The 27,057-nt window shown below is 39.6% G+C and overlaps 2 protein-coding genes across 3 annotated transcripts in view; one reads left to right on the forward strand and one right to left on the reverse strand.

Annotated features, from left to right (window-relative positions):
• Positions 1-27,057, reverse strand: part of IQGAP2 (IQ motif containing GTPase activating protein 2) — a 293,537-nt gene that overhangs the window by 70,204 nt on the left and 196,276 nt on the right. For both annotated transcript variants that reach the window (XM_082837226.1, XM_082837225.1), the window contains exons 13-14: positions 22,251-22,414; positions 8,389-8,479 (exon numbers count right to left, since the gene is read on the reverse strand). In XM_082837226.1, coding sequence (XP_082693352.1) covers positions 8,389-8,479; positions 22,251-22,414 — 255 coding nt within the window. The remainder of the gene's footprint in view (positions 1-8,388; positions 8,480-22,250; positions 22,415-27,057) is intronic.
• On the forward strand, positions 11,405-19,387 carry F2RL2 (coagulation factor II thrombin receptor like 2). The gene is made up of 2 exons (XM_082837230.1): positions 11,405-12,223; positions 16,655-19,387. Exons 1-2 carry the CDS (start codon positions 11,980-11,982, stop codon positions 17,725-17,727), a joined length of 1,317 nt encoding a protein of 438 aa, XP_082693356.1. The 5' UTR covers positions 11,405-11,979; the 3' UTR covers positions 17,728-19,387.

Consider the following 27,057-nt stretch of genomic DNA (forward strand, 5'->3'; position numbering starts at 1 on the left):
ATGCCCTTTTAAATCTTGCCTGTGGTAACATACACGGGTCAGCACATTTTCTTTTATCAAATTATCTGGGAGTGGGTTTGATAATTGCAACATGTGATCAGAATCTGTTTTTAAGTCTTCATACAAAGGATGAAGAATGCTTTTAAAAGTAAGATGAAATTCCTTGTTGATAAAACTGGAAAATTCTCAACTCAGTATAAGAATAGAGTTGGTTTTATCTTCAGAATATCTATTTGTTGTTATATATCATAGAAGACACTGTATCAGCTCTTTCAAGGGATAGGACAGAAGTAGAAGAAAGGATTTTAAATGTGCAAGTGTGGAGTAAAGAATCACACATTTGAGAAAATTTCTTATATTCATAGTAAATAGAAACGTTGAGTCTCATGAGGATCAACTTAACAGTTGCTGCCAAATATAAGCAGAACACAGAATAAAAAGGAATAACATAACTTCTAAACTGGTTTGATCTTTAAGAGAAAAATCACAACCCTTTTAGGCTATTTGAGTGCCTGTATGATAATCTAATTTCTTAAAAGTGTTCCTTCAAACTAAGGCTGCCTTCAGTCTTATCTATAAATTTAAATCTCTTGTGTAAAGAGCAAACAAACAATGATGAACAGCACAATAAATGAAATTTAAAATTCTCTAGCAGGAATCAATAGCAGAATAACTGAGGCAGAAGAACGGATAAGTGACCTGGAAGATAAAATAGTGGAAATAACTACTGCAGAGCAGAATAAAGAAAAAAGAATGAAAAGAACTGAGGACAGTCTCAGAGACCTCTGGGACAACATTAAACGCACCAACATTCGAATTATAGGGGTTCCAGAAGAAGAAGAGAAAAAGAAAGGGACTGAGAAAATATTTGAAGAGATTATAGTTGAAAACTTCCCTAATATGGGAAAGGAAATAGTTAATCAAGTCCAGGAAGCACAGAGAGTCCCATACAGGATAAATCCAAGGAGAAATACGCCAAGACACATATTAATCAAACTGTCAAAAATTAAATACAAAGAAAACATATTAAAAGCAGCAAGGGAAAAACAACAAATAACACACAAGGGAATCCCCATAAGGTTAACAGCTGATCTTTCAGCAGAAACTCTGCAAGCCAGAAGGGAGTGGCAGGACATATTGAAAGTGTTGAAGGAGAAAAACCTGCAACCAAGATTACTCTACCCAGCAAGGATCTCATTCAGATTTGATGGAGAAATTAAAACCTTTACAGACAAGCAAAAGCTGAGAGAGTTCAGCACCACCAAACCAGCTCTACAACAGCTGCTAAAGGAACTTCTCTAGGCAAGAAACACAAAAGAAGGAAAGGACCTACAATAACAAACCCAAAACAATGAAGAAAATGGGAATAGGAACACACATATCGATAATTACCTTAAATGTAAATGGACTAAATGCTCCCACCAAAAGACACAGATTGGCTGAATGGATACAAAAACAAGACCCATATATTTGCTGTCTACAAGAGACCCACTTCAGACCTAGAGACACATACAGACTGAAAGTAAGGGGATGGAAAAAGGTATTTCATGCAAGTGGAAACCAAAAGAAAGCTGGAGTAGCAATTCTCATATCAGACAAAATAGACTTTAAAACAAAGACTATTAGAAGAGACAAAGAAGGACACTACATAATGATCAAGGGATCAATCCAAGAGGAAGATATAACAATTGTAAATATTTATGCACCCAACATAGGTGCACCTCAATACATAAGGCAAATACTGACAACCATAAAAGGGGAAGTCGACAGTAACACATTCATAGTAGGGGACTTTAACACCCCACTTTCACCAATGGACAGATCATCCAAAATGAAAATAAATAAGGAAACACAAGCTTTAAATGATACATTAAACGAGATGGAGTTAATTGATATTTATAGGACATTCCATCCAAAAACAACAGAATACACATTTTTCTCAAGTGCTCATGGAACATTCTCCAGGATAGATCATATCTTGGGTCACAAATCAAGCCTTGGTAAATTTAAGAAAATTGAAATTGTATCAGGTATCTTTTCTGACCACAACGCCATGAGACTAGATATCAATTACAGGAAAAGATCTGTAAAAAATACAAACACATGGAGGCTAAACAATACACTACTTAATAATGAAGATATCACTGAAGAAATCAAAGAGGAAATCAAAAAATACCTAGAAACAAATGACAATGGAGACACAACGACCCAAAACCTGTGGGATGCAGCAAAAGCAGTTCTAAGGGGGAAGTTTATAGCAATACAAGCCCACCTTAAGAAGCAGGAAGCATCTCGAATAAACAACCTAACCTTGCACCTCAAGCAATTAGAGAAAGAAGAACAAAAAAACCCCAAAGCTAGCAGAAGGAAAGAAATCATAAAAATCAGATCAGAAATAAATGAAAAAGAAATGAAGGAAACAATAGCAAAGATCAATAAAACTAAAAGCTGGTTCTTTGAGAAGATAAACAAAATAGATAAACCACTAGCCAGACTCATCAAGAAAAAAAGGGAGAAGACCCAAATCAATAGAATTAGAAATGAAAAAGGAGAGGTAACAACTGACACTGCAGAAATAAAAGAGATCATGAGAGATTACTACAAGCAACTCTATGCCAATAAAATGGACAATCTGGAAGAAATGGACAAATTCTTAGAGAGGCACAACCTGCCAAGACTGAATCAGGAAGAAATAGAAAATATGAACAGACCAATCACAAGCACTGAAATTGAAACTGTGATTAAAAATCTTCCAACAAAGAAAAGCCCAGGACCAGATGGCTTCACAGGCGAATTCTATCAAACATTTAGAGAAGAGCTAACACCTATCCTTCTCAAACTCTTCCAAAATATAGCAGAGGGAGGAACACTCCCAAACTCCTTCTACGAGGCCACCATCACCTTGATACCAAAACCAGACAAGGATGTCACAAAGAAAGAAAACTACAGGCCAATATCACTGATGAACATAGATGCAAAAATCCTCAACAAAATACTAGCAAACAGAATCCAACAGCACATTAAAAAGATCATACACCATGATCAAGTGGGGTTTATTCCAGGAATGCAAGGATTCTTCAATATACGCAAATCTATCAATGTGATAAACCATATTAACAAACTGAAGGAGAAAAACCATATGATCATCTCAATAGATGCAGAGAAAGCTTTTGACAAAATTCAACACCCATTTATGATAAAAACCCTGCAGAAAGTAGGCATAGAGGGAACTTTCCTCAACATAATAAAGGCCATATATGACAAGCCCACAGCAAACATCATCCTCAATGGTGAAAAACTGAAAGCATTTCCACTAAGATCAGGAACAAGACAAGGTTGCCCACTCTCACCACTCTTATTCAACATAGTTTTGGAAGTTTTAGCCACAGCAATCAGAGAAGAAAAGGAAATAAAAGGAATCCAAATCGGAAAAGAAGAAGTAAAGCTGTCACTGTTTGCAGATGACATGATCCTATACATAGAGAACCCTAAAGATGCTACCAGAAAACTACTAGAGCTAATCAAGGAATTTGGTAAAGTGGCAGGATACAAAATTAATGCACAGAAATCTCTGGCATTCCTATATACTAATGATGAAAAATCTGAAAGTGAAATCAAGAAAACACTCCCATTTACCATTGCAACAAAAAGAATAAAATATCTAGGAATAAACCTACCTAAGGAGACAAAAGATCTGTATGCAGAAAATTATAAGACACTGATGAAAGAAATTAAAGATGATACAAATAGATGGAGAGATATACCATGTTCTTGGATTGGAAGAATCAACATTGTGAAAATGACTCTACTACCGAAAGTAATCTATAGATTCAATGCAATCCCTATCAAACTACCACTGGCATTTTTCACAGAACTAGAACAAAAAATTTTGCAATTTGTATGGAAACACAAAAGACCCCGAATAGCCAAAGCAATCTTGAGAACGAAAGAAGGAACTGGAGGAATCAGGCTCCCAGACTTCAGACTATACTACAAAGCTACAGTTATCAAGACGGTATGGTACTGGCACAAAAACAGAAAGATAGATCAATGGAACAGGATAGAAAGCCCAGAGATAAACCCACGCACATATGGTCACCTTATCTTTGACAAAGGAGGCAGAAATGTACAGTGGAGAAAGGACAGCCTATTCAATAAGTGGTGCTGGGAAAACTGGACAGCTACATGTAAAAGTATGAAATTAGATCACTCCCTAACACCGTACACAAAAATAAGCTCAAAATGGATTAAAGACCTAAATGTAAGGCCAGAAACTATCAAACTCTTAGAGGAAAACATAGGCAGAACACTCTATGACATAAATCACAGCAAGGTCCTTTTTGACCCACCTCCTAGAGAAATGGAAATAAAAAGAAGAGTAAACAAATGGGACCTAATGAAACTTAAAAGCTTTTGCGCAGCAAAGGAAACCATAAAGAAGACCAAAAGACAACCCTCAGAATGGGAGAAAATATTTGCAAATGAAGCAACTGACAAAGGATTAATCTCCAAAATTTATAAGCAGCTTATGCAGCTTAATAATAAAAAAACAAACAACCCAATCCAAAAATGGGCAGAAGACCTAAATAGACATTTCTCCAAAGAAGATATACAGAGTGCCAACAAACACATGAAAGAATGCTCAACATCACTAATCATGAGAGAAATGCAAATCAAAACTACAATGAGATATCATCTCACACCAGTCAGAATGGCCATCATCAAAAAATCTAGAAACAATAAATGCTGGAGAGGGTGTGGAGAAAAGGGAACCCTCTTACACTGTTGGTGGGAATGTAAATTGATACAGCCACTGTGGAGAACAGTATGGAGGTTCCTTAAAAAGCTACAAATAGAACTACCATATGACCCAGCAATTCCACTACTGGGCATATACCCTGAGAAAACCATAATTCAAAAAGAGTCATGTACCACCATGTTCACTGCAGCTCTATTTACAATAGCCCAGAGATGGAAACAACCTAAGTGTCCATCATCGGATGAATGGATAAAGAAGATGTGGCACATATATACAATGGAATATTACTCAGCCATAAAAAGAGACGAAATTGAGCTATTTGTAATGAGGTGGATAGACCTAGAGTCTGTCATACAGAGTGAAGTAAGTCAGAAAGAGAGAGACAAATACCGTATGCTAACACATATATATGGAATTTAAAAAAAAAAATGTCATGAAAAACCTAGGGGTGAAACAGGAATAAAGACACAGACTTACTAGAGAATGGACTTGAGGCTATGGGGAGGGGGAAGGGTAAACGGTGACAAAGCGATAAAGAGGCATGGACATATATACACTACCAAACGTAAGGTAGATAGCTAGTGGGAAGCAGCCGCATAGCACAGGGAGATCAGCTCGGTGCTTTGTGACCGCCTGGAGGGGTGGGATAGGGAGGGTGGGAGGGAGGGAGACGCAAGCGGGAAGAGATATGGGAATATATGTATATATATAACTGATTCATTTTGTTGTGAAGCTGAAACTAACATACCAATGTAAAGCAATTATACTCCAATAAAGATGTTAAAAAAAAAAAGAATCACACATTTGAGAAAATTTCTTATATTCATAGTAAATAGAAACGTTGAGTCTCATGAGGATCAACTTAACAGTTGCTGCCAAATATAAGCAGAACACAGAATAAAAAGGAATAAAATAACTTCTAAACTGGTTTGATCCTTAAGAGAAAAGTCACAACCCTTTTAGGCTATTTGAGTGCCTGTATGATAATCTAATTTCTTAAAAGTGTTCCTTCAAACTAAGGCTGCCTTCAGTCTTATCTATAAATTTAAATCTCTTGTGTACACAACTCAATTTTATTTTTTTTCTTAAGGATTAGAGTGCTAGATGGGACTTGCCTGGTGGCACAGTGGTTAAGAATCCGCCTGCCAGTGCAGGGGACACGGTTCGATCCCTGGTATGGGAAGATCCCACATGCCGTGGAGCAACTAAGCCCGTGCGCCACAGCTACTGAGCCTGTGCTCTAGAGCCCGCGAGCCACAACTACTGAGCCCACGTGCCACAACTACTGAAGCCTGCGCACCTAGAGCCCATGCTCCGCAACAAGAAAAGCCACCACAATGAGAAGCCCGCGCACTGCAACGAAGAGTAGCCCCCGCTCACCACAACTAGAGAAAGCCCACGGGGAAGCAATGAAGACACAGCGCAACCAGGAATTTAAAAAAAAAAAAAAAAAAAAAAAAAAAAAAAGGGCTTCCCTGGTGGCGCAGTGGTTGAGAGTCCGCCTGCCGATGCAGGGGACACGGGTTCGTGCCCCGGTCCGGGAAGATCCCACATGCCGCAGAGCGGCTGGGCCCGTGAGCCATGGCCGCTGAGCCTGCGCGTCCGGAGCCTGTTGCTCCGCAACGGGAGAGGCCACAACAGTGAGAGGCCCGCGTACCGCAAAAAAAAAAAAAAAAAAAAAAAAAAAAAAAAAAAAGCAAGAAGCTCAAATGACGATTAAAAAAAAAGGATTAGAGTGCTAGAATGGAAAGACTTCAAAGATCCTAAGGGTATAAAAATTCAGGTTGGAGAAATACACATATTTTTCCAGGCTAAGGAAATAAAAACCAGATGTTCCTTACAGATGCCTGTGACATTTAAAAGCACATTTCTGGAGCAAGACTATGACTTGATACAACAGGATAGATTCTAATTATGTCATGAATGGAGAGGTTAATGAACTGCACCTTTAGGATCTTAATTTATGTAGGTTATTTATATATGTAGAGTGTTAGCATATCAATCTTTTTAAAAAAATAAATCTATTTATTTACTTATGTATTTTTGGCTGTGTTGGGTCTTCGTTGCTGCGCGGGCAACTCTTCACTGCAGTGGCTTCTCTTGTTGCAGAGCACAGGCTCTAGGCACACGGGCTTCAGTAGTTGTGGCGCACGGGCTTAGTTGCTCAGCGGCATGTGGGATCTTCCTGGACCAGGGCTCGAACCCGTGTCCCCTGTATCGGCAGGCGGACTCTCAACCACTGCGCCACCAGGGAAGCCCTGGCAGGCAGATTCTTAACCACTATGCTACCAGGGAAGTCCCTAGTATATCAATCTTGAAGCTATTTTAGATTGCCATGTGAATTTTCTTATTATTCTTCTGTGAAAATAGATGCTTAAAAAAAAAGGACAACTATCATTTGAGCTAATGTGGGTTCTGCCAATTGCTGAGTATGTCTACTCCATTTATGCATTTTGGACCTGGGGAAATAATCCTAGGGTGGGTTTGAGGCCCCACTAGACCCACTATGAGACGGACCTTAGCAACACCTCAGTGATCATCTGACCTCCATAAGCCCCTCCCCTGACTGGTGGACCACAGTGAAATTTTAGGTCTCCTGGAATTAGTGTCAGTTCAGAGTCAGTGTCCAGTAATCTCTGAAAAGTCTGATTATGTCCTTTCCTCCCAGCACAGTCACCACAGTAGGGTATAACATGTTGGTAATGTAGCAGGGTCCTTTCCCAAGGGGACCCAGCCCATCCTTCATTCAGGGGGTTCTGGGGCTGTAAATGGCTCAAGTCTGGGAACTAACAGAGGGACCATGACTTTCTGTTGTTTTACTTACATTCACCTGACCTAGAATTCTTCTTCCACTTGTGCAAATCAAGTAAGAGCTTAGTAGACTCTCTGTCTATTTCACTTCTAGGAACACCATGATCAATTAGCAAATTCTATACGTCTCTGTGAGTCACATTTTTCTAATTCCTGCTTCGACTAGGCTGTCCCTTATAATAACCACACCCACTTGTCTTTGGCAATTAAGTGCTGTCCCCTGGCCTCTGCCAGCCTGACCTACAGATTTTGGACTTGCCAGCCTCTCCACAATTGCATGAGACTATTTCTTAAAATAAATCTCCCTCTTTCTTTCTCTCTATATACGTGTGTGTATAGACAGGTAGATAGTACACATACTATATACCTTCCAGAGAAACAGAATATATACATAAGTCTGTTTTTTCTACAGAAAAAAAATATATGTTGCTCTGTTTTTGGAAAACCCTGACTACTGCAATGGAAGGCATTTAATAAGCAGAAACAGCCTAGTTTTCTAAGGATCAGGATTAAAAAAGGACTTGATTACACTACAAATTTAAGAGCTGAGAAATTATTTTTTGCTTTCTGGATTTTGTTCAGCAACAATCTCAGATTTTGCTGGAGATCGTACCTAACCGCTAAGAACAGTGCAACCGACCAATCTTATTTTTGTATAAATATGCATTCAAGAATGAAAATTGGTAAGAGAGTCCATATCTTTTCAGAAATTAAAAATGGTCTACTTTAAAAAAAATTAGGAATTAAAATAAAAATTGAGGGGCATAACCAGACGCAAGGAAGGCCAGTCTGGCCAGCAGAAGGAGGTGAGGGCTTACAGTGCTTTGCTTTGTCCACGTCCTTGTTGGCCTCATTGACCGCATGCTGTATGTCATCCAGCCAAAGAATTTTAGAAGCACTTTGAGGGTCCTGAGAATATGGGCAGAGAATAAAAGAAAGAACAGTGAATGACGATGAAACAGAATTAATCACGGCTTTTTAGGAGCCACTTTATTAAAATCTCCACAAACTCTTACTTAGCAACTACCCAGCGCAGCCACAAACTGTACAAGCTACTGATGAAACAGACTCCCCATTGGACCAGTTCAACCTTCTCCACGGCCACCCCTTTAGTCCAGTCCCCCATCATCTCTCACTGGACAGCTGCTTCGATCTCCTACTTGCTTTCATCGTTTCCAAGTTTGCCTTTCACCACAGCGGTCCCCTATAGAGAAGCAGATGATCTCTCCAAAAGGGACGGATCATCACGCCGTTCCTCTATTTAAACTCCTTTAGAAGGTTTTCCCAGCAGTTTGAAGGAAACAACACTCCCTTCCCATGAACTGTGGGGATCTGATGATCTGGCCCTGCCGACCCCTCTGGCTTTACCTCACTCTTCTCTACTCACTGTTTCAGGTTTTCACACCAGCCTCCTTCAGATCACATCATTCTACCCCAGCTGCATGGCTGTTGTTTTTTTCTTATCATTCAGGCCTTAATTCAAATGGCACCTCTTCCAAAAAAGCCTTCTCTGGCTACCTTAGTCAATCAAATACTCTCTCTCCCAATCACTCAGTAACTGTGGTCTCCAAGGTGGCCCAGGGTGCCATGGAAATACTTTCAATTTGTGGGAAACAATGATACTTGAATTTTATCAGACACAGGGACAAACATAAGAACAAAAATATCCAAACAGAAACATGGTGATGGGCTTCAAGGAGCTAACAGTTTAGCAGGAGAGCAAAATGCATCAAAAAATTATAATTATTGGATAAACAACAAGGTCCTACTGTATAGCACAGGGAACTATATTCAATATCCTGTAATAAACCATAAGGGAAAAGAAAAAATATATAATTATAATACAATGTGATCAGAGCAATATTACCTGTAGATACACAATCTAGAAATAGCCAAGAAGAGATTAATTTATATTGGGAGTGTTGAGCTGCAGGCGGAGAAAAGGCCAAGTAGTTAAGGATAGCTTAACTACTTGGAAGTGGTAGCAGCAATAAAAAGGTATTGAGTTATCTTTACTAGATTTTACTTTGGGGTTGATTCTGATGCTCTTACTCCAAATGTGGTGCTGATATAACGTAATTAAATGGGACTTTCAGACAGCAACTGCGTTTCATATAAACTTGTCTAAGATTACAAGTAAATTTTGTTAGCAGTAGAAATTAAATATTTTCAGAGAAGATGAGACATTTCATTTTAAAAAGTGGGAGCATTAGCCTACTTGTAGGAGTTAAGTGTCACGTACTAGAGCCTGAAGCAAGACTGTGAATGAACAGAAGGTAGGTCATTGGACCCATGGAGAACCAGCTCCATCACTTAGGACTCAAGAAGGATGGGGGGGCAGGAAGGAGAAATAACATTCACCAGCTTCTTTGGCGGGCTTCAACCCTATTTCCCGCAGAGGCTAACAGGAGATGACATATGTGGGGAGGGCTCTGAAAACGAGACAAAATATCTGCTGTTTCATCCTGTAACCTCCAGACTAATGAAGACCATTGAGGAAGGCTTGGTTCCTGCCTCCACAATCACCTTTAGCTAGATCTGCCACATGGCAACCATCAGCTAATAAGAGTTTCCATTTTGAGGGAGAACGGATGTGGAAGGTTCAAACAAGAAGTAAGATGGGAAGTTGAAAACTAGAAGAGGAATGAAGAGACAGGAATAGAAAGTATTTTTTTCTCTGCCTCTAAGCCAAAGAGAACCCAACCACTCCCCAAGGTATAGCCTAAAACCTAAGCTCCACACAAGTTCACTTCTGTCTTTCTCACGTTTTTTTTTGAAGGGTATTTACCAAATTCCTTCATAACTTATCAGTGTAGAAGATGTACCGTACAAATTTTTACCCAGATGCGAAGGAAGTTACAGTCCCACTTCAAAGCTGAAAGTATCAGTTTTGTAAGCTAAACCCAAGAGAGACTTTGCAAATCAAAAGAATTTAAGTCAACAGTTTAAATCATGACCCACAGACGTAAAGGTTGCTAGAATTAAATGTAAAACCAAGAGTAAAAACTGAATCCTACCAGGGTAAGGTCTCCCTTTCAACTGCTCACTAGAAGACTGGAAATAGGATATTTACAGGATGGCCATGACTCTATCTCCAGCTAAACATCCAGTTTCAACATATGGGTTACAGACTGCTTAAGTCAACAGAAAGTAGGCCATCTGAAAATCAAGTAATAAATTCCTGAATTTAAATGATTCCTAGAAAATTTTAAATAAAAAAGTAACTTCTCTTCAGTATTTTGTGGGTTTTGGTTATTATTTCTGCAATAAAATAGCATTCTATCTCAGTTTGTCCTACCATATATTATTTGGTTGAAGTATTAAACACTGACTTTTGATTGTAAAATTCTTGGTGTGATAACATTCAACCAAGATGGGGAAAGTTTACACAGATCCATCTTCTCCCACCTTATTCCTTAACCTTAAGGCTTGTGAAATTTGCATTTTCTGATTCTTACTTCATTTTTATAGTTAACAGGCTATTGGGTTGTCTGGCTTAGCATTTAAGTTTTGTTAATTATAGGAAAATGTGTTATAATGCAGCTTTTTTTTTACTACATATTAAATTATATCCTGCAGAACATAACTACACATAAAAGCTTATATGTTAAACAACTATGTGACTGAGTTTAACATTACTAAGTTGAACCCTTCGTAAGTGTTAAGATGGTAAATTTTATGTTATGTACATTTTACCACAGTTAAGAAAAAAAGCTTACTGTAAACCTGCTCACCAATACCCATGGGATAAAGGGAGTCCTCTGTGTTTTAATGTTATATTATGATTTTAGTTTAATCGAACAGTATTTTTGGGCGGGGTTCCCTAGTTATCTGACCCTACAGAATTATTGAATGGCTTAGAATATGTTTAGCTGTGGCAAGACAAAACACAATGAAACCAAGTTTTGGCCAAGCAGTGATGACAAATTCAGACTAATGTGACACTGAAGGAGAATTTTCAAAGTAATCAAGAGCTTAAAACAATTTTAACTTCTTGAAAAAAAGTTTGCTCTCCATGATTCATTTAGCCTACAATTATGTAATGAGTTTAAGAATTAAGATTTAAAATAGCTGGAAGGATAAAGGAAAGGATAATTTCTGACAGCTCAATCACTAAGTAGAAATGACACTCTAGAACTTCATTTTTAAACTGGGTAAAAATGAGATATGGGACAGATTCAAATCTAACTGCTGCTCAGCATCTGTTTCCAGCTTACTTCTGTCAAGGACTGTTCTTTTTTTTTTTTTTTTTTAAGGACTGTTCTTAAGGGTATTCATTCAATGCACATAAATTCACTGGGTGGGAATGACAGCTTCTCTCCTGTGAGGGATAGGGAGGAGTTCAGTGACTTTCTCCGGGGATAACGTAACGTGCTCAGAGGCTCAGGCTGAGTCATGCACACTGAAACATGAGTGCTGTCACACCCTTTCCCTGCAGAGGACCCTGGCAGGCTTCCTGTCTGCAGAGCACAAGAGAACACGCTTCTACAGAGAGAACCAGGTTTCCAACTGGTGCCAACACATGGAACCGAAGTGAAACCATACTCCCTAATTTTAAACATTTGAGAAACGGGGCTCAGATGATCAAGATGAAAGCTGTCATCTTTGTAGCTGTTGGAGCACTGCTTCTGTCACCTGCCTCCTGTCAAACTGGTAAGCTCTTTTCTTATGGGGTAGAGTGGGAATGCTGGTTTGTGTCCCGAGAGCCCACTGAATCTAATCTCTTTTACATTTCACACAAATTGCACCCCCAAATCTTAGTTATTAAAACGTGGAATTATGGACGTGAAGAGATGTAGTCTGTTCACTATTCCAAACTTGTCAAAGACTAAGTGTTCTCCGCTGATATTTAAAATTTTGTGGCATAGTCAAGATGTTAGATCTCTACAATTAAGTCAAGAATCAGTTTTCTTTAAAAGTTTTTGATTTTCTAAGAATTTCCTCTGATTTGGCAAAGATAACTTTTTTTTCAAGAGATTTAAAAAATCCTATGTTTATACCTCCTGGAAACAAGAATACTCCCTGATAGACGGAGTGGTCTGCTTTCAGTAATCAGTTATGCTAATGAATTTGTGTTTCCCAAAAGAAATACGTGTTTCCTGTTTCACTCAATACAATGTTAGCCTGTAACCTCCTGCTTGCTCTAAAAGTAATCAATTTGGGATAGGGATATCCACAACCCCCTTACTGTTGGGGTCCTACCCCAGCCAACGTTTTAGGAACAGGAAAGCTGAAGGGAAGAAGTGACAATGGCGGGGGGGGGGGTGGGATAAAAATTTTAAAAACCAAGGCTCTATAAAGGAATGCTGCTTACACTGACAGTTGGAATCACTGAGGTGGCTGGAGGACGGTGCTGAGAGAACCAGTAGAGAGCAGTAGCTCGTTTGAGATTTACAGATGAGTGAGTGCTCTGTGAGTGGATGAACCAAAATGAAGCAGAAGAGCAAAAGAAAAGAGGTTTGGGGAGGTGGTTCCTTCAAGTTGCTGGTGGGGTTTGGTGGACGTGAAAAGGGGGGAATTTAAAAGGTGTCAAAGTAATGAGATAGCGGGGGAGTGGGGGAGATCAATTAGGAGTTTGGGATTAACATATACACACTCCTATATATAATATAGGTAAACAACAAGGACCTACTGTATAGCATGGGGAACTATACTCAGTATCTTATAACAACCTATAATGGAAAAGAATCTGAAAGAGAATATATATAAAATATATATTTTATGTATATAAAACAATCACTTTGCTGTATACTTGAAACTAACACAACACTGTAAATTAACTATACTTCAGTTTAAAAAATTATTTTTAAGAAAAGGTGACAAAGTGAAAGGCAGTGAATTTGCTTTCGTCAGTAGGGGTTGGGCAGAAATGTGAAGGAAGACCCCGTTATTTAGTGGCTGACGTCTGTTCCCTTTGGGGATCAGTCCCTCCCCAAGGCCTTTTCTCAGGTTGAAAAACATTTCAGAAACATCATGCCAAGTAAACCTGTATAAAGAACTCAAACAAATTACAAAATATATATGTAATTTAACAAGTACTATTTCTTAAGGAAAACTAGGCCCTAAGGAATAAAAGAGCCAGAATTCTCAAGGAAATGGAATCAAGGCTTGTTCACAGAGTCACTGTTTAGCATGTTTTCAGGCATGATGTCTTGCTCAATCACTGGAATTTTCTGAAAAGTGACAAACACTATGGTTTCAGCAGCTCTCTTCTCAGATCTTGAAGGGACATAACTCGTATAGCATGTTTTTCAGCCCACATATTTCAGCTTTGTGCCTGTCTGGAAAGGCACTTGTCTTTGGGTGATGTCAGATGCAAGAATTTTCCAAAATGCCAAAGTAAGCAGCACGAATTTTTTTGTTCGTTTTTTTTGCGGTATGCGGGCCTCTTGTGACCTCTCCCATTGCGGAGCACAGGCTCCGGACACGCAGGCTCAGCGGCCATGGCTCACGGGCCCAGCCGCTCTGCGGCATGTGGGATCTTCCCGGACCAGGGCACGAACCCGTGTCCCCTGCATCGGCAGGCGGACTCTCAATCACTGCGCCACCAGGGAAGCCCTAAGCAGCAGGATTTGAGTGGCTGTGCTCAGGTGTCACACAACATGCCTTCTAAGTCCACATCTACACACTGGCACAGAAGAATGCCACTTCCCCGAGTTCTCTTTCCTTTTCTCTAATCTTTCTTCCCTTAAGGACACCTGAACACCTCCTCATCCCTCTGCGTTACACCCCGGATTCAGTTTGTGCAATCTCCAGGTTCTGAGGGAGGCTTCAATTTCACCCGGGGGTGAACTGGTAGAGATTAAATCGGGAAGAGAAACTGGCTTTGAATGACAGCCAGGTTACTAAATACTAACCTCAAGGATTCAACATGTAGGAATTCAGAGCTCGTGTGAAAAGAGGTAACTGGCAGAGCAATGGCATTTTAAATCGATATAAGTATTAGGTTTATATTCAGCATAAAAGCTCATCTTAAGGTAACATTAGAAATGTGAGAGAATCTACTTTCTCTACATGTCAAGGATTAACTTACAGAAAACTACACAGTGAAAAGCAGGTTTGAGTGTTAAGGTTTATTTTGTCTTTGAAATTGCTCTTTCATGAATTACGATGATTAGTATCAACATGCCACTAAAAGCCAAATATTTATAGTATGTAATTGGTTTCTATCCTCTTTTTCTTTTTTCTCATTTCCAACTTCTGGGATCATTTTATCAATTTCCTCTTCTGATTTTTCTTCCTTCGTCTCCTTTCCCCTTAAAATCTGGCATTTCCGCTCAAGTCTGCCGTTGGCTTCTTTCTTTTCACATCTCTCCCTAGGGCATTCAAGCACTAAAGCAAAGTATGGTCTCCACGCAGACTAAAAAACCCATAACTCTCATTTGGGCTCCTGAGATTTTGGACTCCACATTTAAGTCTTCTAACCTGTCATGGGACATTTTACATTCTAATATTGCACCAGCAATTCACACTCAGGAATACTCAAAACTAAGATCTTAGCTTCTCCCTGTGTGGCACCCTCAGTCCCCCTGCCCCGTCCCATGCTCCGTCCGCCTCTCCTCCAAGACCTCCAGAGTACAAACCTCCCAGTCACTTTCGCTTCCTGCTTCTCCTGCACCGCTTCCAGAGCCAGTCAGAGGCAAGTCCCCCTGAGCCTCTGTTAGAGTCTCACGTGTTCATCTTTACCTCTCCAGTGCCATTGCTCTAGCTCTGTAACCCACCAACCTGAGTTTGAAATGACTACAGTAGCCTCCAAATCAGACCCCCTTGCCTCTAATTTCTTACCTTTTTAGCCTGTTCTCTACGCTGTCATCAAAGTCACCTTAAACACGAATCAAATCATGATTATATTCGTTTCCTATTGCTGCTGTAACAAATTACCACTACCTTAGTGGCTTAAAACACAGATTTTTTGTATTTCTGAAGGTCACAGGTCCTAACATCGAGGTGGCAGCAAGGCGGTTCCAGGGGAGAATCTGTTTTCTTGCTCTGGTCGGCCCCTAGAAGCATGTGCATTCTTTGGCTCGTGGCTTCTTCGACTTTCAAAGCCGGCAGCATAGCATTTTCCAGTATCTCCAACTTTGACCCTTTTCCTCCTCCTCTTATAAGGAGTCTTATGATTACATTTGGCCCACTGACCGATCCAGGATACTCATTCCATCTCAAGACCCTGAAGCACATCTGCAAAAGGCCCTTTTGCCATAGAAGGTAACATATGTACAGGTTCTAGGCATTAGCAGATGGAAACTTTGGGGGGCCATCATGCTGCCTACCTCAACGGCCATTCCTCTGTTCATCATTTTGTCTGTGTACGACTCCAGCATCTGTGAATGGGCACATGATTTCTTAGTACAGTTTACGGGCCCTTCAGAGATTTGGCTGTAACCTACTCTTTCAACTTCATCTGTCAGATGTACCTTATTTGCATAAGAATGTGTTTTTGCGCATCTTCTCCATTAGTCTGAGAGTTGAAGACAGGGATGGCGTTGATTTAAAACTGGGTATATCACTGGCATATAAATATGCAATAAACATTTGTTGAATCAACTCATCTGATATTTCCAGACCCCATGTCAGCCTACACAATGCCTTTGCCCATTCATCACCTTCTAGAATCTTATTCTTCTATTAAATTCCACCTCTTTATGAACCTTGCTCATCTTTGCTCACGTTCATCTTTTCCTTGACATTTTGCTCAAACATCTAATCTATTAACTCTCGCCTGAAGAGTTCATAATCTATACAGTCTATACAGTTTATAATCAATATGACGTTAGCCTACAATGGTCTGATGTGCTATTTTTGTTTCCTCTTATAGTATCAATATTACAAACTCCTTACATACAAGGAATTGTCATCTAGTTTGGGTTCCTGCATGGGTTAGCATGCTGCTGGGGCATATGATAATACATTAAATGCATTCCTGTTGATTACCTCATCTATAATGATTTTCAAAAATAAAAATGACCCTAAATTCTACCATTACAGAAATTATGTAGCATAAGACATCTAGTTTTATTGTCTCCTGAACCATAGATATGACTCATCAACAAATCATATGTTAATACTTCTTTTCAATTACAGGCACAGAATGTGATGCAGACAACTTGGCAAAGCCAACCTTACCTATTAAGACCTTCCGTGGCGCTCCCCTGAATTCTTTTGAAGAGTTCCCCCTTTCTGCCATAGAAGGCTGGACAGGAACCACCACAACTGTAAAAATTAAGTGCCCTGAAGAAAGTGTTTCAAGTCTCCATGTGAATAATGCTACCAGGAGGTACCTGAGCAGCTCTTTAAGTACCAGACTGATACCTGCCATCTACATCCTGGTGTTTGTAGTAGGTGTGCCAGCCAACGTGGTGACCCTGTGGATGCTCTTCTTCAGGACCAGATCCATCCGTATGAACGTCTTCTACGCCAACCTGGCCGTTGCAGACTTTCTTCTTTGCGTTACACTGCCCTTTAGAATAGCATACCATCTCAACGGGAACAACTGGGTATTTGGAGAGGTCATGTGCCGGGCCACCACAGTCATCTTCTATGGCAACATGTACTGTTCCATTCTGCTCCTCGCCTGCATCAGTATCAACCGCTACCTGGCCATTGTCCATCCGTTCACTTACCGGGGGCTGCCCAAGCGCACCTATGCCTTGCTGACGTGTGGATTGGTGTGGACAACGGTTTTCTTATATATGCTGCCATTTTTCATTCTGAAGCAGGAGTACTATCTTGTCCAGCAGGACATCACCACCTGCCATGATGTCCACAACACATGCGAGTCCTCGTCTCCCTTCCAACTCTACTACTTCATCTCCTTGGCATTCTTTGGATTCTTAATTCCATTTTTGGTCATTATCTACTGCTACACAGCCATCATTTGGACGCTTAATGCAAAAGATCGTAGGTGGCTGTGGTATGTTAAGGCGAGTCTCCTCATTCTTGTGGTTTTTACCATTTGCTTTGCTCCAAGCAACATCTTACTCATTATTCACCACGCAAACTACTACTACAACAACGCCGATGGCTTATACTTCATCTATCTCATAGCTTTGTGCCTTGGTAGCTTGAATAGTTGCCTAGATCCATTCCTTTATTTTCTCATGTCAAAAACCACGAATCACTCCACGGCTTACCTTACAATGGTGAAATCATCTTAGAGAACAAGGAAAGCTGTGTGTGAAGACATACACTCTTGGGATAACATATGTATACTGCAAGGACCTCTATTCTCTAGCTCCATTTGTGAGCCCCTAGGAAATGCTGTTTCAAAATAAAACATTACATAAACAGTGACTTAAAAAAGAACCTATCAGTATTTTAAGAATGAAAATTCAGGCGAAAAGATATCTCCACCTGCCTGACTGGTACTTCAAGTTCTTTAAATCTCCATCTTCCCTACTTCTAAGAGGTTTCTATTCTAGATGATCTGGAGGAGGTGGACGGAACAGGGGGCAAGGGTGCAGCATGGGGGGAGCTAAGATCTCAGTTTTAGTGTCTGGGGTCATTTGTAATTCTTCTGCCTCCTTCAGCTCTCATGCTGGTGGCTGCCTCATCAACTGATTCTATGTGTGTAATGTCTCTCAGTAGGGTCCGTTATCCTAGCCGCACCTTTGCTTTCTAGCCATTCATCACTGCCAGCCTACCCTCCACTTCTCAGCCCACTGCCAGATTAATCTTCCTCAAATACCAGTTTGAATACATCACTCAAAACCCCCAGTTCAGAAACCTCCATTGACCATTCACTGCGTTGGAATTATAAATCTTTAGCTTAGCATTCAGGCTAACACTAATTTTATTTCCCAAAAAACCTGGCATGGGATATAGGCCAAGCTTCTTGCTTTGCTGTGATCCAGACTTCTCATTTTGCCCCTGCCACTAACCGGAAAGCTATTTCTCATATGTTTGCCTTAATTCTTTCCATCTTTCATAGTCCTCAAAGGACAATTCTTCCCTGACTCTCTAGCCAGAGTTCATTTTTCTCACCTGAACCTTCAAAGCATTATTTTGTATTTTTCTTATGGCATTTATATAGGGCTCATTTATACACAAATATTAATTCCATAAGCACTTATTAAGCACCATGTGCAGTAGAGAAGGGGCTTGTCCTCTTCCTTAAGCTTCCTGTAGCAATGCCAGGCCCACGTCTTCCCAGGGTCTGTGGAGCCAGGCTCCATACTTTGCACATCATGTGGCTGAATGAATGAAAGGGTAAAATCCCAAAGCATCTAAACAGCATGAAAGCCAATTCAATTCATACTGGGAAGGCAAGGTGTTCCATACGACATGGCACATTATTTTTGGTTGGCTATATTTAAAAAAAAGAGAAAGAAAGCTAAGGATATATTCATGAGGTCATTTATAAATTTAAAATAATGACTCCATTATTCTTGTCCTTATACCTAGTTTTTAATGGGGAAAGGATATTTTGTTATAAATGCCCAGTACATTCCTGTAGGGAAATGACTATATTTCCTTTAGTTTAGAGATTAGACAGAAGGTGGAATATCAGGGGTTAAGGGCATGAAGGACTGTGAGATGAATTTTCAAGTCTGTAATAGGAATGTGCCTTGACCATATACTTTGTAGTGCCCATCAAAACAATAAAAAAACATGTTAAATGCCTATTTTTGAGTGTGCAGAGTTTCCCATTTCATTGGACTCAGATTAAAAAAATGCAAAAATGCACATGAAGGCCATTTACGGTATCTGCGTGGTTATGTGAAGAGTAAAAATAAACACTAAAGCAAAGCAAGAAAAACTAATCAAGTAAGTTTCAAGATGCCCAAAACTTCAATGGAAGAAACTGACTTTCTGCAAACAAAGTCATAAACTGTAAGACAGTTTTACCTACAGAAAAAATACAACACTATTCACTTGTTAAAAGCACACTTAATTTTTATACAGTAATTATGCATGCAGGAGAAGAGAACTTTGGGGGTGTATAAGTCATGTACCTTCCAAAATTCTAAAGCAAAGCCTTCAATTTAAAAATAGCTCACATGTAGAGAATGGACTTGAGAACATGGGGATGGGGAAAGGTAAGCTGGGACGCAGTGACAGAGTGGCATGGTCATATATACACTACCAAATGTAAAACAGATAGCTAGCGGGAAGCAGCCGCATAGCACAGGGAGATCAGCTCGGTGCTTTGTGACCATCTAGAGGGGTGGGATAGGGAGGGTGGGAGGGAGGGAGACGCAAGAGGGACGAGATATGGGGATACATGTATATGTATGGCTGATTCACTTTGTTATACAGCAGAAACTAACACAGCATTGTAAAGCAATTATACTCCAAAAAAGATGTTAAAAAAACTAAACACAGCTGACAATTCACTGCCTCTAGTGAATACACCCAGAAAGTGTGTTCTCTGTTAAGTGTATGCCAACATGCCCACTACTCAGCCTTTCCCCTCAAGAGATGGAAGGAAGTTGGTGCCTACACAAGGTTATACTTGAAATACTGTTAACGAGGACCAAGAATTCTCACCAACTTACACCACTGTCCTCAATCTTTGATAACACTGAGCATTCTATTAAGATGTTATCCATCGTGACTATTAATGGCTGTATACTTTGGCACAAGCTTTACTTTATATTGACAATACCAATAATGTAATTTTCTTCTATTATTTTCCAAGGCTAGACCTTCGGAAAGCAAAGCACAGAAACAGCCCCATAAAAACAACTGAAAATTTCCAGGTATCACAACAGCAGAGGTTAAAAAGCAAATAGAGACCCCACCAAATAACAGAATCAGATTTTTTTCCAGGGAAAGAGAATGGGCTGAGAAAACAAAGTTTCAAAATTAATGGGCAGAGAAAGAGAAGTTGTGTTGAAAAGCGGCAACTTTACCAAACCAGACTCATTGCTTACTGCAATGTTTTTAATCCCTCAATTATTGTCAATGTAGTTCACACTCCTAACTTTACAGGCCACAAGTGGTTTAATGCCTGAGCTCTAACTCAGATCCCTACGCTCATATTCCCTGTTCTAATTACACTATTAAAAAACTTCTTTCACATTTAGGAAGGATGTCCAACAGAGAGGAGGCATAGCATGGACACCAGCAAGGCTTCTGAGTGCCCTGGAGAGGTGCTGTGGAATTCCATCTTGACCTAGAGCCCTTAGACTGGGATGCTCACGAGGGAACCTCCACTGCTTGCCTATAAAAGGTTTGTGGAGTTAGTTTCACCTTAACGACAAACGTCCATGTGGCTGTTGGCAGAGAGAAACCCAGGTCTGTCTCTATCCTGCACCCAGAAGATCCCAACTAGTGAACAGAGTAAAGTAAACCTGTGTCGAGTAAAGACCTTGTGACAAAGACATCACTCACCACCCACTGACCTGTGTGGCAGCCAGAAGTGCCCACAAAAATACTAGCTACATTGTTTCAGCACTTTTTTGGGGTGACATGCTCCATGTCAAATGCTCTACACTTATACATACACACACTATAATCAATGTAATTATATATTAATATGTAAAAATATAAATATATATTACTCATTTATTATATTATGTAATCATTTAAGCCTCACCGTAATCCTATAAGGTAGGTACTATTGTTCTCATTTTACACATGCGAAAACTGAAGCACAGAGACTTCTGGTGACTTGACTAAAATCTCTACCTAATTTGTGGCAAAGCCAAGGTTTGAATGGTGCCTGTCTCCAAAGCTAATACCTTTAGCTTTCAATGCTGTGTCACGTGCTACAGCCACAGCTACATCAGTGCAAACAGCAGGGGGCGGCCCAGTCCTCCTTGCTGACAGGGTCCACTCTCCTCCCCAGGGGTTTGGGGACATGAGGTCAGGTTTGAGTCTCATTCTCCCAGTCACTGGCCTGGCATTCAAGCCACAAGTGGTTACGTCCCAGGTAGCATCAGGTGATAGGTCTTCTTCTCCACTCAGTTCTTCCAATGGTGGCTAGTATCTGGGGGATGTCTCACAACAACAGTACAAGCTCTGCCGCCAGATAAAGCCCTCTGCTCTTCAGTGGGACCCAGCCAGGTCAGTTTCCTCCTGTGTCCAGAACAAACCAAGCTGGTACCCATCTAGCCCTGCCATTACCTGCCTGCATTATCCTGCTTCCCACTCACCAAACCAACTCTTCCTTACCCTTCAGGAGCAGCTCCTGTTCTATCTCCACACCAACCTACCTTAGGGCTCCAGTTCACAGAAATCCCAAACATCTCTGAATCACTCTGGGCCTTCCTCGTCTTGACATTTGGCCACATACCCACCTCTACTGCTATTTAACTATTCTATATGAGAATGTCTACTGTCTTAGTAACTTTCTAAGCATCTTGAGGATAAGGATAGAACATTCAAATGGTATCATGTGTTCCTCGGATCCCCCTTTCCCCTACCAGATGCCATATACTGCACCATGAATACAGTGTGTGCTCAGTAAACATCCAATAACTTGGACTGTGAACAAGAACTCACCCACAAGTGCATTTTTAGTGAAAGAGTAGAAGCAGTCAGCAGCTCTGGAGCTAGTTTCCCCCTCACGTTTGACACCAGGAAAATAACAGCCCTATTAACTTGTAATCTGATCCATACATAGATAAGCAAATTATGAGCTTTAGGAAAAATGGGTAAAAAAAATCCTCCCTCTTGCCCCTCTGTCCCCAACCTGGTCTGTAAATTTAAAAGAGACACACCTACTAAGACTTACCATGAATTTCTGTGTTTTAGCCTGGTATAAAACATCCTGGTAGTGCTGGGCAGAGTCTGGGTCCACATCTTTAATCCTAGCAGTGGGTAGCAGCAGACTACCTAAGGTTTTCAAAGGATCCCTTTCATCAATGGCTTCATTGATGTACCCTACAGCTACAACTCCTAGAAAATAAAGGAAAAAAGTTTCCTTTTAAGTCATAGTACATTATAAGTTTTCTCCAATCACCTATAGCAAAGATTGAGTTAGAAACGGGGGCTGAAGAAACCACACACACACACACACACACACACACACACAAACTGCAAGAGCTAATAAACAAGTACAGCTAAGGTTTACATAGTAGGTCAATGTACAGAAGTGAATTGTATCTTTCTATAGTTGCAATGTGCAATCTGAAAATGAAGTTAAGGAAAAATTCTGTAATAGACTCCAATTACAAATACATTACAATTACAAAAAGAATAAACACTTAGGAATAAATTTAATAAAACAAGGATGAGACACAGACACTGAAAATTATGAAACACCATTGGAAAAAAAGACCTAAATAAAGGGAAAAATCATCCCATGTTCATGGATCAAAAGACTTAATATTAATAAGATGGCAGTACTCCTCAAACTGATGTACAAAGTCAGTGTAACCCCTATCAAAATTCCAGCTGCCTTTTTTTTTTTTAAACAGAAATTGACCAGCTGATTCTAAAATTCACATGGAAATGCAAGGGATCAAGAAATAACCAATGCAATGTTGGAAAAAAAAAAAGAGTTGGAGGACTCTTCCCAATTTCAAATTTACTACAAAGCTACAGTTAATATTGCATGGTATTGATATAAAGACAGACTTAAAGATTAATGGAATAGAATTTAGAGTTCAGAAATAAACCTTTACACGTATAGTCAATTGATTTTTAACCAAGGGTGCCAAGACAATGCAACAGGTAAATAACAGTCTTTATAACAAATGGCACAGACAACTGAATGTCCACTGCATACGAATAAAGCTGGACTCCCTACATCACATCATACACAAAAAGTAACTCAATATGGATCACAAACCTACACAAAAAATATAACTTTTTAATCTTTTAGAAGAAATTTAAGAGTAAACCTTTGTGGTCGGCAATACTTTTTACCTGTGACCACCAAAAACATAAATAAAAAAAAGAAACGAATACATGGGATGTTGTAAAAATTAAACCTTTAAGAGGTACAAACTATTATGTATAAAATAAGCTATAAGGATATATTGTACAACATAGGCAATATAGCCAATCTCATAAAGTAACTACAAACAGAATATAACCTTTAAAAATTGTGAATCACTGTATTAAACATCTGTAACTTATACAATATCGTAAATCAACTACACTTCAAAAAAAAATTAAACCTTTTGGGCTTCTCTGGTGGTGCAGTGGTTAAGAATCTGCCTGCCAGTGCAGGGGACATGGGTTCGAGCCCTGGTCCAGGAAGATCCCACATGCCACAAAGCAACTAAGCCCGTGCACCACAACTACTGAGCCTGTGCTCTAGAGCCTGTGAGCTACAACTACTGAGCCCGCACGACACAACTACTGAAGCCCGTGCACCTAGAGCCCACGCTCCGCAACAAGAGAAGCCACAGCCATAAGCCCGGGCACCACAACAAAGAGTAGCCCCCGCTCGCTGCAACTAGAGAAAAGCCCGCATGCAGCAACAAAGACCCAATGCAGCCAAAACTAAATAAAATAAATAAATAAATAAAAATTAAACCTTTTATGTTTCCAAGGACACCCTCAGAACAAGTGAAGACAATCTATAGAATGGGAGGAAATACTTCCAAGTCCGATATCTGATTTAAAAAACCCCTTATATACCTGATATACAAGCATAATAACTATATAAGGAACTCTTAACAACAGAAAGAGAAAAAAAATTTAAAACGGGTAAAGGACTTGATCAGGTATTTCTTTAAAGAAGACATACAAATGGCTAATAAGCACATGAAAAGATGCTCAGAATCACTAGTTATTAGGAAAATGCAAATCCAAATCACAACGCTTCATAACCACTTCATAACCACTAGGATGGCTATATTAAAAAAGACAATAACAAGTGTTGTGAAGATGGGGTGAAATTGGAACTCTCATACGTTGTTGGTGGGAATGGAAAATGGTAGTCACCTTGGGAAACAGGCAGTTCTTTAACATATTAAACATACAACTGCCATGTGATCCAGCAGTTCCACTCTTAGGTATATACTAAAGAGAACTGAAACCATATAGTCACACAAAAGCTTATACTTGAATCTTTATAGAAGCAATATTTATAATAGCTAAAAAGTAGAAACTACCCAAATATCCATCAACTGATGACTGGATAAACAAAATATATATCCCTAGAATGGAATATTACTTGACCTAGAAAGAAATATGAAGTATAATGATACATGATACAACATGGATGAACCTTGAAAACATTATGCTAAGAGAAAGAAGCCAGACACAAAAGGCCCCATATTACATGACTCTATTTATATGAAATATCCAGAATCGGAAAATCCATAGAAAAAAAGTAGATGAGTTGTTGCCAGGGGGTGGGGGGAGGGGGAAAAGGGAGTGACTGCTAACAGGTATAAAGTTTCTTTTCGGGGTGATGAAGATATTCTGAATTTAGATACTAGTGATGGTTCCACAATTTTTTAAATACATAAAAAACTACCATAAAAACACAATAAAAGTGTGAATTTTATGGTATATGAATTATATCTCAATAAAGCTGTTATAAAAAGGGGAGATAATCTGACATACAAGTAGCAACAGAGATGCTCATTTCTAGTGTAACCCTCACTTACATAATAATGCCAAAGTACTGGATGATGGAACCATAGAATAGCAGAGCTGGAAGAATTTAATGTAGAGATGTACAGAAAAGAAAACGGAAGTGCAAAGAGATTTGGATATACACTATTAGTTGGTTTACTCTACTTCACCACTGTAAAGAATGCCAAAGAGACAGCTCAAAACCAAACAATTCCCTAGAGTGTTAGCAGAGTGACTTTCAAGGTCAGTATAGTCCAGTGCTGTCCAGCGGAATGTTCTGTGATGATGAAAATGTTCTGGGCCATCCAATATGGTAGCCAGTAGCCACATGCAGCTAATGAGCACTTAAAATGTGGCTAGTGTGAGCCACTATGGAGAACAGTACGGAGGTTCCTTAAAAAACTAAAAATAGAACTCCCATATGACCCAGCAATCCCACTACTGGGCATATACCCTGAGAAAACCATAATTCAAAAAGAGTCATGTACCACCATGTTCACTGCAGCTCTATTTACAATAGCCAGGACATGGAAGCAACCTAAGTGTCCATCGACAGATGAATGGATAAAGAAGATGTGGCACATATATACAATGGAATATTACTCAGCCATAAAAAGAAATGAAATTGAGTTATTTGTAGCGAGGTGGATGGACCTAGAGTCTGTCACACAGAGTGAAGGAAGTCAGAAAGAGAAAAACAAATACCGTATGCTAACACATATATATGGAATCTAAAAAAAAATGGTTCTGAAGAAACTAGGGGCAGGACAGGAATAAAAACGCAGACAGAGAATGGACTTGAGGACACAGGGAAGGGTAAGGGTAAGCTGGGACGAAGTGAGAGAGTGGCATGGACATATATACACTACCAAATGTAAAATAGATAGCTAGTGGGAAGCAGCTGCATAGCACAGGGAGATCAGCTCGGTGCTTTGTGACCACCTAGAGGGGTGGGATAGGGAGGGTGGGAGGGAGACACAAGAGGGAGGAGATATGGGGATATATGTATATGTATAGCTAATTCACTTTGTTATAAAGCAGAAACTAACACACTATTGTAAAGCAATTATACTCCAATAAAGATGTTAAAAAAATGTGGCTAGTATGAACTGAAGAACTTCATTTTACATTTTATTTAATTTTGATTAGTTAAAACAGCCACATGTGGCTGTCAAGTGTAGGTCGGCTCCATAGAAATTAACAAAGTCATGCATGTTTAGGGATATTTTTAAGGTTCAAGTGTGGATAACTAATGTCACAAATTCTCCAATGCGGGCTGCTAAAATTACATCTGGAACCCTAATCCATGGATGTACCAAAGGATGAATAAGCATATCCACCAGTTTAACCTTCTACTATCTCTACTACATACAGGATCTTAGGACATAGACTGTAAGGTCCAGGAATGAAAAGCACAGAAGCCAAGCCATGCAGTTGGCAAAGTTTTTGAAAGTCTAGTATAAGGGATCTATTTGGAGGTCACTTCTCAATACTACCTTATTCTTAAAAATAAACTATCATCCAGTCATAAAATACTATAGTGTATGTATGTATGGGTGCATTATTCATGGGTATATGTACACATGTGTACACATACACACACATACATTCACATACTAACAGGGGGCTTCCGCTTCCCAAGTGAGTGCTCATGGACAAGAATTAATAAAGAAACTAAACATTAATGAGAAGTAAGCTTAGAAAATAAACATACTTAAAGCCAAACATTCTCTCATTTTGTCAGTTATTTTTCTTCAAAAACAACCAGAAGCCACTCTACAAATGTGATATGCTATGAAACAGAATACATACTTCTAATTTTTAAGAGGTATCTTCATTTTGACATTCAAATTAAAGTAAAATATTTAGCTAAGTATCTCCTGAATGAATGACCCCATAGAGACCATTGCTAAGAATGAAAAAATCTGTAGGAGAAAAGGGACAATCTAAAATGTCTAGAAATTATTTCAGACTATAATACTCCAACATGGTGGAAGAAGCAGCAA

This window comes from Leucopleurus acutus (assembly GCF_964270905.1).
Source record: "Leucopleurus acutus genome assembly, chromosome: 3".
In the NCBI taxonomy this organism is placed as follows: Eukaryota; Metazoa; Chordata; class Mammalia; order Artiodactyla; family Delphinidae; genus Leucopleurus; species Leucopleurus acutus.

Coding starts and splice junctions, on each gene's coding strand:
- F2RL2 (XM_082837230.1), top strand. CDS start 11,980: ATGAGTGCTGTCACACCCTTTCCCTGCAGAGGACCCTGGCAGGCTTCC. Junction 12,224..16,654: donor ACCTGCCTCCTGTCAAACTG/GTAAGCTCTTTT, acceptor TTTCAATTACAG/GCACAGAATGTGATGCAGAC.